General features: G+C 50.6%; 4 protein-coding genes across 5 annotated transcripts; 3 read left to right on the top strand and 1 right to left on the bottom strand.

The window, feature by feature from the left end:
- Nucleotides 1-24: 24 nt before the first annotated feature.
- On the top strand, nucleotides 25-3,241 carry FVEG_05004 (DNA mismatch repair protein msh-2). The gene is made up of 3 exons (XM_018892992.1): nucleotides 25-115; nucleotides 172-303; nucleotides 355-3,241. Exons 1-3 carry the CDS (start codon nucleotides 92-94, stop codon nucleotides 2,980-2,982), a joined length of 2,784 nt encoding a protein of 927 aa, XP_018749790.1. The 5' UTR covers nucleotides 25-91; the 3' UTR covers nucleotides 2,983-3,241.
- Nucleotides 3,057-8,047, bottom strand: FVEG_05003 (phosphoketolase). 2 transcript variants are annotated; one of them, XM_018892990.1, is made up of 3 exons: nucleotides 5,301-8,047; nucleotides 5,046-5,250; nucleotides 3,057-4,997 (listed from the first exon to the last, which is right to left on the bottom strand). In XM_018892990.1, the coding sequence occupies exons 1-3, from the start codon at nucleotides 6,843-6,845 to the stop codon at nucleotides 4,288-4,290; spliced, it is 2,460 nt and encodes an 819-aa protein (XP_018749787.1). In that variant the 5' UTR covers nucleotides 6,846-8,047; the 3' UTR covers nucleotides 3,057-4,287. The 2 variants fall into 2 exon arrangements, with proteins under 2 accessions (XP_018749787.1, XP_018749788.1); XM_018892991.1 differs by having other exon boundaries at nucleotides 3,057-5,250.
- Nucleotides 3,406-4,145, top strand: FVEG_15585 (hypothetical protein). Its single transcript, XM_018904746.1, has one exon. The coding sequence runs from the start codon at nucleotides 3,431-3,433 to the stop codon at nucleotides 4,037-4,039; it is 609 nt and encodes a 202-aa protein (XP_018749789.1). The 5' UTR covers nucleotides 3,406-3,430; the 3' UTR covers nucleotides 4,040-4,145.
- A 750-nt stretch (nucleotides 8,048-8,797) lies between the features above and the next one.
- On the top strand, nucleotides 8,798-9,133 carry FVEG_15584 (hypothetical protein; the record flags this gene model as incomplete). Its single annotated transcript, XM_018904745.1, has 1 exon — nucleotides 8,798-9,133. The coding sequence occupies one exon, from the start codon at nucleotides 8,798-8,800 to the stop codon at nucleotides 9,131-9,133; it is 336 nt and encodes a 111-aa protein (XP_018749786.1).
- Between the last annotated feature and the right edge of the window lie 292 nt (nucleotides 9,134-9,425).

Genomic DNA, 9,425 nt, shown 5'->3' with positions numbered 1-9,425 from the left:
CACGTCTCTCAGGCACTTTTACTACGACGAGCTCGACCCTTACGTTGTTGATTGACTTGGTCTCAGGAGTTCACAAGACAATCGAGTTATTATGGCTTCACGACCAGAACTAAAGGTACACATCGAGAAATAATTACTTCGAAATACACCCAACTAATTCTCTCTGTCCAGCTCGATGACGAGGGCGGCTTCATTCGCTTCTACAAATCATTGCCAGCCGTTAACGAAGACACAATCCGCATCTTTGACCGAGGAGACTGGTATACTTCACATGGTCGAGATGCCACATACATCGCCAAAACTGTATGCCACTCCTGCAATGCCAGTCTAAGCACTGCTAACACCATGCCACAGGTCTACAAGACAACTTCAGTTGTACGACAACTCGGCCGAAATGACAACTCTGGGCTACCCTCAGTCACCATGACCATGACCGTATTCCGACAATTCCTTCGAGAAGCCCTACTCAAATTGGGAAAGCGCATAGAGATTTGGCAGAGCCCTTCTGGCCGCATGAACTGGCAGTGTATCAAGCAAGCTTCGCCAGGTAACTTACAGGATGTCGAGGACGACCTTGGGGGCCAGATTGAGTCTGCGCCTATGATTCTCGCTGTCAAAATCTCCACAAAGGCCTCCGAAGCTCGAAATGTCGGCGTTTGCTTCGCCGATGCCAGCGTCCGCGAGCTTGGTGTAAGCGAATTTCTCGACAACGACCTCTACTCCAACTTTGAGGCACTGCTTATCCAGCTCGGTGTCCGTGAGTGCTTGATACAGATCGACAAGGGTGAAAAGGAGAAGGATCCCGAATTGTCCAAGCTGAAGAAGATTATTGATAATTGCGGTGTGGCTATCGCAGAGAGACCAGCTGGCGACTTTGGTACCCGTGATATTGAACAAGACCTGGCACGTCTGCTCAAGGATGAGCGATCGGCTTCCCTACTCCCACAAACTGATCTGAAGCTGGCCATGGGATCTGCTGCATCTCTGATCAAGTATCTCGGCGTTCTGCAGGATCCTTCCAACTTTGGCCAATATCAGCTATATCAACACGACCTGGCACACTTCATGAAGCTAGATGCTGCTGCTCTAAAGGCCCTTAACCTTATGCCAGGTCCTCGAGATGGATCCAAAACGATGAGCATCTTTGGTGTACTCAACCACTGCAAGACACCAGTTGGTAGTCGACTCCTGGCACAGTGGTTGAAACAGCCTTTGATGAGCAAGACGGAAATTGAGAAGCGTCAGCAGTTGGTAGAAGCTTTCTATGTTGATACTGAACTTCGACAGACACTCCAGGAGGAACACCTTCGATCCATCCCTGACCTTTACAGACTTTCAAAGCGCTTCCAGCGAGGCAAGGCTAACCTGGAGGACGTCGTCCGTGCATATCAGGTTGTCATCCGTCTACCTGGCTTTATTGGCACATTTGAAGGTGTCATGGATGAGAATTACAAAGACCCCCTCGACGAGGCATACACTATCAAGCTCCGTGACCTTTCTGATAGCCTGGGCAAGTTGCAGGATATGGTGGAGCAAACTGTTGATCTCGACGCTCTTGATCGACACGAGTACATCATTAAAGCCGATTTCGACAAAAGCTTGCGTATCATCCGAAAGAAACTTGATCAGCTCGACAAGGATATTCGTGCCGAGTTTATGGCCTCGGCTAAAGACTTAGGTCAAGATGCCGACAAGAAGATCTTCCTTGAGACCAGCCACAAGGTACACGGAGTTTGCATGCGTCTCACACGACAAGAGGCTGGCTGCATTCGAAACAACTCCAAGTACCAAGAGTGCTCGACACAAAAGAACGGTGTTTATTTCACCACCAAGAAGTTGCAGGCTTATCGTCGCGAGTATGATCAGCTATCTCAGAACTACAACAGAACACAAAGTAGTCTTGTCCACGAAGTTGTCCAAGTCGCTTCCTCCTACTGCCCAGTTCTAGAGCGCCTAGCTGGTGTTCTTGCCCACCTTGACGTAATCGTTTCCCTATCGCACGCCGCAGTCCATGCCCCTGAGTCGTATGTCCGACCCAAGATCCACGCTCGTGGAGAGGGCCAGACGATACTTCGCGAAGCCCGTCATCCTTGCATGGAACTCCAGGACGATGTTCAGTTTATCACAAACGATATTGAGCTTACTCGGGATAAGTCGTCTTTCCTCATCATTACCGGCCCCAATATGGGCGGTAAGTCAACCTACATCCGACAAACGGGTGTCATAGCACTTATGGCGCAGGTCGGGTGTTTCGTACCTTGTGCAGAAGCCGAGTTGACCATTTATGACTCCATTTTGGCACGTGTAGGTGCTAGCGATTCGCAGCTCAAGGGTGTCTCGACTTTCATGGCCGAGATGCTTGAAACTGCCAATATCCTCAAGTCAGCTACAGCAGAGTCCTTGATCATTATTGATGAACTTGGACGTGGCACATCGACATATGACGGATTCGGTCTTGCATGGGCCATCTCAGAGCACATTGTAAAGGAGATTGGCTGCTCTGCCATGTTTGCCACTCACTTCCACGAACTCACAGCTCTCGCCGACCAGTATCCCCAAGTACAGAATCTCCATGTCACGGCACACATCGGCGGTACTAGCGCAGCAGCGGCTTCAGAAGCGGATGCGAAGCGCGAAGTGACGTTGCTGTACAAGGTCGCACCAGGTGTGTGTGACCAGAGTTTCGGCATCCACGTCGCTGAGCTGGTCCGCTTCCCGGACAAGGTTGTCCGTATGGCCAAACGCAAGGCAGACGAGCTTGAGGACTTCACCACCAAGCACGAGGATTTAGCACTACAGTACAGCAAGCAAGATGTTGAGACGGGTAGTGCCATGCTCAAGCGAGTCTTGGTGGAGTGGAAGGATAAGGTCAAGGCAGGGAATATGAGCCGCGAGGAGCAAGTCGCTGCTTTGAAAGAGCTTGTCGGGGCAAATGCTGAGCTGCAAGCAAACCCCTTCTTTCAGTCAGTCAAGGCTCTGTAGCTGTAAAAGCAGTCATCTCGGTTAGAGCGATATAGCACGGTGATGGGTCGGTTTGGCAATGGGGCGTTTAGGAAGTCGGAATTAATCATGAGAACACTACGAGAGCGTTTGAACTAGTCAGGAACCTGACCTAGTTGGAGAATATAGTCGCCGTTCTTTCGTTATCTGGCGAATCACAAGCTATGATTGAGTTGACCAATACCTGTAGTAGTGAATTATAAAGGCTAGTCAATTTTCCAACTTACACTCTCGTGCTGGCTTAGTTTTCTGTTGTGTTGGTTATAGTATCAAAAGTGATCTCTGTATCAGTGCTTGTGGCTGACCGGTTGATATCTCAACATATGTTCTTGTTTTATCGGCGTGACTCACCCCATTGGCCAAAGAACTTATACCAACGTTCTCTCCATTCTACCTAAATCACAACTTCAACCTTTCACCACCCGCAGTCATGTCACCCTTAACAGTCCGCCCAGCAACGCCCGAAGACATCCCCCAAATGCTCGCCGTCTTCTTCTCCGCATTCTCTTCCTCGCCTCTAAACAAGCGTTGCTTCCCCCCATCATCTCCTGATGTCCAAGCCTTCCAAGCTTCATTTCTCCAAACCAACATCGACGACAAGGATGACAATTTCATGCTCGTCGCAGAGGACGATTCTAAAATCGTCGGCTGGGCGCGCTGGGCACGTAGAGAAAACCCACCATTGTCGGGAAAGCAGATCGACCCTTCTACGTTTCCTGCTTCGGGAGACCAAGCGACCGCGGCGGATTTCTTTCAGAGGAATGCTGATGAGACTTTCAAACACGTCGCTGGTGAGAGGCATTGGTTCCTAAGCACGATTGCCACTGCAAAAGAAGCACAGCGACGGGGCGTAGGATCTGTGCTTATGAGATTCGGTGTTGAGAGAGCCGACCGAGAAGGTTGGATGTCTTATCTAAATAGCTCTGGCGAAGGAAGGGGCCTGTATGAGAAGTTTGGGTTCAAGGTCGTTGAAACAAGTGAGTTCCCTGATCTGGGCATGACGCAGTATCATATGAAGAGAGAAGCAGTTCAGAATTGAGTGTTTCATGGGAACTACTTTGAACGATTCGTATTGCATAACTGTAGAAATTTGTAAGATGAGAAGAAATAGGAAAATAACATCTTGTTAACATGATAACCGACCACCCAGCAACGCCCACCGTCTTATTTTCGCTGAATTTATTTCATCTATTCGTTTCAGTCTAGAAATCTTTGGTACCGTGAAGGGATATCCAGCGATGGGCTGCATCCGTTTCTCCTTGACCTGTAAAATGTTTCTATATTCGTCTATCGAGAGACAAGGCCGTCGGCAACCTTCTTCCAAAGGCCATTGCGCTTCCAGGTCCAGTTCTTGAGGAAGGGAGGGTCCATGCCTGTCTCAAAGGCCTCGTTGCGGGCCTGGATCTGTGCATTGAGCAGAGCCTGGCGGGCCGAGGCGCCCCGGTTGTGGAGTTGAGGCATGCGGTCGATAGCATCGATGGCCAAACTGAATCGATCAGTCTGGTTGCGAATAGCAAGCTCGAGAGGTGTATCGATGTTGCCCTTCTCCTTGTAACCGCGAACGTGGAGGTTGCGGCTACCAGGACGCTTGTATGTCAGGCGGTGCACCATCCAGGGGTAGCTGTGGAAGTTGAAGATGACAGGTGTGTCATCAGTGAAGAGGCTGGTCCACTCAGAGTCGGGGAGACCGTGGGGGTGGTCGCTGGGGTGGATCAGCTTAAAGAGATCAACAACGTTGACGCATCGAATCTTGAGCTCAGGGAAGTGCTCGAGCAGGAGATCAATGGCGGCCAAAGACTCATGAGTGCTGATATCACCGCAAGAGGCCATGACCAGGTCGGGATCCTGTCCAGCATCGGTGGAGAACTGAGGCCATATACCAATACCCTTGGTGCAATGCTCAATGGCAGCGTCCATGGAGAGGTACTGAAGATGCTCCTGCTTATCAGAAACAACAACGTTGACGTAGTTGACTGATCGGAGACAGTGGTCCATGACTGTGGCAAGTTAGTCAAGATCAGACTAAGATCATGAGTTAGACATACCAGAAAGCAGACAGTTGCCATCAGGAGGAAGGTAGATGCGGACAACCTCGGGGCTCTTGTTGGCGACAACGTCGAGGAAACCGGGATCTTGGTGAGTGAAACCGTTGTGATCTTGACGCCAGACAACGGCAGTCAAGAGGATGTTGAGAGAGGCAACCTTGGCTCGCCACTCAACCTCGAGACACTTCTCGATCCACTTGCAGTGCTATAGGAACGGTCAGTAAGAGTGACGTTAGGACAAATCACGTAACATACCTGGTTGACCATGGAGTCAATAACGTGAATGAAAGGCTCGTAACTGTTGAGAAGACCGTGGCGACCACTGAGGAGGTAACCCTCGAGCCAGCCTTCACAGTTATGCTCAGAAAGCATCTCAACGACACGGCCAGCCTTGGCAAGGTTACCACCGTTGTCATCCTCCTCGAAGTACTCGCCCATCCAGACCTTCTTCCCGGCAGCGTAGACACCGCCAAGCTTGTTAGATTCAGTCTCATCAGGACCAAAGAGACGGAAGTTTGTCTGGTTCTCAGCAATGACATCCTTGAGGAAGACAGCCATGTTGGTCATGCTGGCGTTCATGACGTTTCCGGGGCTGTCAACCTTGATGGCGTAGTCTTTGAAGTTGGGCATTCTCAACGGCTTCCTAAGCGCACCACCGTTGGCGACGGGGTTGGCGCTCATTCGTCGGTTACCTTCAGGCACAAGAGCACGGAGAGAGGCAATAGGCGCGCCAGACTCGTCAAATAGACGATCGGGCTCGTAGCTTCGCATCCAATCCTCAAGGACCTTGAGGTGAGCAGGGTTTGTGGCGGGGTCTGAGATGGGCACCTGGTGAGCTCGCCAGTAGCCCTCGAGGTAATTATCGTCAACCTTGCGAGGGGCAGTCCAACCCTTGGGACTTCGGAGAACGATCATGGGCCACAGAGGTCGCTTGGCCTCGCCGGACTCACGAGCCTCCTTCTGGATCTTTCGGATCTCGTCCACGCAGTGCTCGAGAGTAGCAGCCATAGCCTGGTGCATAGTCTCAACATCGTCGCCCTCAACAAAGTATGGCTGCCAGCCATAACCGATGAAGAGGCATTCGAGTTCTCGGTGTGAGATTCGAGCAAGGACTGTGGGGTTGTTGATCTTGTAACCGTTAAGGTGAAGAACAGGGAGGACAGCACCGTCAACAATCGGGTTGAGGAACTTGTTGCTGTGCCAGGCGGTAGCCAGGGGACCAGTCTCGGCCTCACCATCACCGACCATAGTAAGAGCAATCAAGTTGGGGTTATCGAAGACAACACCAAAGGCATGTGAGATGGAGTAACCCAGCTCACCACCCTCATGGAGAGATCCAGGGGTTTCAGGAGTAGCGTGAGAGCCAATTCCACCTGGGAACGAAAAGCTCTTGAAGAACTTTTGCATACCCTCAGCATCTTGAGTCTTGTCAGGGTACACCTCAGTGTAGACACCCTCCAGATAAGACTGAGACAGGACAGCGGGGGCACCGTGTCCGGGACCAGATATGAAGAGAGCGTCAAGATCGTGCTTCTTGATCAGACGGTTAAAGTGCATATATGTGAAGATTTGGCCGGGGGCAGAGCCAAAGTGGCCAAGCAATCGAAGCTTGAGATGGTCGGCCTTGAGGGGTTCTCGAAGAAGAGGATTCTCCTTGAGGTAGATCATGCCTAAGGAGAGATAGCAGCTGGCCTTGAAGAAGTCATTGTACTGCTGGATCTCCTCCTTGGAGAGAGGCTCGCCCTTGACAGTTGAGCGGGCAATGCCGAAGGGCGAGATAGATTTGACTTCCTCTGTCATTGGGGGGTAAGGGTGATTAGGATATATGTATATAAGTGATGAGGTTGTAAGAGTTGTGAGTGAGGTTGAACTCTTGGGATGAGAGATGAGAAGAAAAGAACAAAGGAGAGAACTCTATACGCAGAGCTTCCAAGACTTCTTATACGAGAAACCTGAAGGGGTTGCCAAGGAAAGAGGAGAAGAGAGGTAGGTGTAGAGCATAACGGGGAGTGCGGTGAGAGAACGCCGAAGGGAAAGGAAAGGAAAGGCTATGCTAATTCCTACCTGCTACATGCTACATGCTACGGCATGTATGTACATACTATACCAGGCTTAGTTTGAAGTCTTTGCCGCAGATTGGGTAGGGTAACGTAAACCCATGGCCCATGGAACTACTACGTATGGGTAGACGGCCGTTGAGGAGATCAGCAGAGGTTACAGCAGGATGGTGATCCAATTGGAGTACGAGGGAGATGAGATAGGTTTTCTGCACGGCTGAGGGCGAGAGCGAGAGCGAGGGCGTGGGTGTAGACGACCACTGTCACGGATTGGATGGCACGTAGTACCGTAGGTAGGAGGTTGCTGGGCTGGGCGGCTCAAAGTTCAGACACAAGATGGGTAATGAGATGAGCAATGGGCAAGATAGTGGCGTGCGTGGGGGACGTTCCCAATTGCCTAACCTACCGTGCCTATTCAGAAGAGGCATAAGGAGCGGAAGAGAGCAAGGAAGACGGACCGGAGGACAAGACAGGATAGACAGTGGAATGGGATGGGATGGGCAGCGAAGTGGTCTGCCCGGAGGACATCGATATCTCGTCCTCCGCCGGCGGCACAGAAGGGGAGATCGGTATAGGTACCCTAGTAAGGTTGGCTAGCTCTTTAGCTCTTGTTTCTTGTTGGCAGATATCAGCCAAGAACGAGTCAAGGGTGGACAGCTTCGACACGTTCTGGAGCTTCGGATGGTGACGATGGATGTTGATGGTCGTTGCAAAAAGTGGTCTGATGTATCTTTGTATGGATCTCGATATGTAGGTAGTGTTAGTGCTTTTTGCTGCCACCAAAACGGGAAGGGCATGGCATTGCTAGCGCCACCTCCCGCTGTAGGTAAAAGTCGTGCTGTGAGAGGTTCTGAGGATTGTAATCGTAATCACTACCAAAGTCAATCGCAGAGTCAAATTGCTCAAAGTGCTGATGGGCTTGGCAGAGCCAACGAGGGAGTTTCTAGCATAGCATAGCATAGTATGCATAGCAGCGTACTGTACAATACCGAATCGAATCGAATCGTAACCGTTGATTCGCAGGGATGAATGGAGAGCAGGCCCAGGGCTCATGAAACAGATAGCGCCCAGAGCCAGAAGGCTCAGAATGTGGCATGTTAGCTAGTCGGGCCTTATTTCACGTCGACAGTCGTTTTCTGACTATCATTAGCATAATCAATAGGCAAGCTACTTGATTTTCCAGGTCATAGATGGCCACGCAGGACATGCTTGACATCTGACGGGCAGGGGACGAAGCTGGAGAATGGGGAGCTTTGATTGGGGCCCCGGGGGGGAAAGAAGAGAGTTGACAGGGGTGTAATAATTAATGGATCATGGCCATCCATAATGATGATGAGGAGGAGGCCTTGAAGCGCAGGAGGGGAGGAAGAATCAATCAGTGGGAGGACCCGGCCGTTGGTGGAGACCCGCTTACGGTTTAGACGGGTGCAGGTGCCGGAGGTACTCGGACTTAGTCAGTCTGTACTTGCAGATTCACCCGAGTCACAGGCTCAAACCAAGTACCCGTATCTCTCCGTCATGTATCGTCTGTGGCTGATCCAACTAACATCTGATGTTAGAACACCTCAAGGACTGATATCATGATACTTTTACCCTAGCCTCAATTTTACGAGAATGCCCTTCTTTCAATTTTTCTCATGATGGCATCTCATATCGGGTCGGTAGCAGCTCACCCGACGTGTTTGGTGGCCTGAAATGCAACGCAAATTGGCCGTCTACCAGCCGATTGGGTTCCCATCCAAAGATTGGGGATTGTCAAGAGTCAGTTTTGTGGCATGCTTTATGAGTTATGATGATTCCTACGCATTGTTTTACTGGAAAGGAAATTTCTCCTGTACTGTACAGTACTGTAGGGTTACGCTGTCCAACGCAATGGGCGGACCTGTGACCTGTCCGAGATGCATACATACTTACCTTGGGTCAGTGAGTCCCCAACTTCTGAGGTCATACACGAACCCTGTTGTCTCTCATGACTTGTTCGACGATGATGGTCAATCATTTCTCCAAAACCTCAATACCTATTCAAGTTGATCAACAAGGGCCTCTCTTGGCCCTGAGCGTTCCGGGGAAGATACATATATCCACTTGCTTGTCTCACAAAAGCGCTTCCTCCTCTCTATGCACACACGCCCTTCAAGGATGGATGGATGCAAGCAAACTCATGGTGGACCTTTTGGTTTTGACTTTGATCTCTCTCTGTCTGTATCCTCCATTTTATCCGACGTGACCGCATGCACCGTCCGTACAGCTCAGAAGTTGATGCAAATCTAGACAGCCTAGTCCGTCTCATGCATGCACGACACCCGCTTTGCCCTGATATGAT

This window comes from Fusarium verticillioides, chromosome 4, assembly GCF_000149555.1.
Source record: "Fusarium verticillioides 7600 chromosome 4, whole genome shotgun sequence".
Lineage (NCBI taxonomy): Eukaryota > Fungi > Ascomycota > Sordariomycetes > Hypocreales > Nectriaceae > Fusarium > Fusarium verticillioides.
Note: the sequence above shows the minus strand (reverse complement) of the source record. Positions and strands in the feature narration are given on the sequence as shown.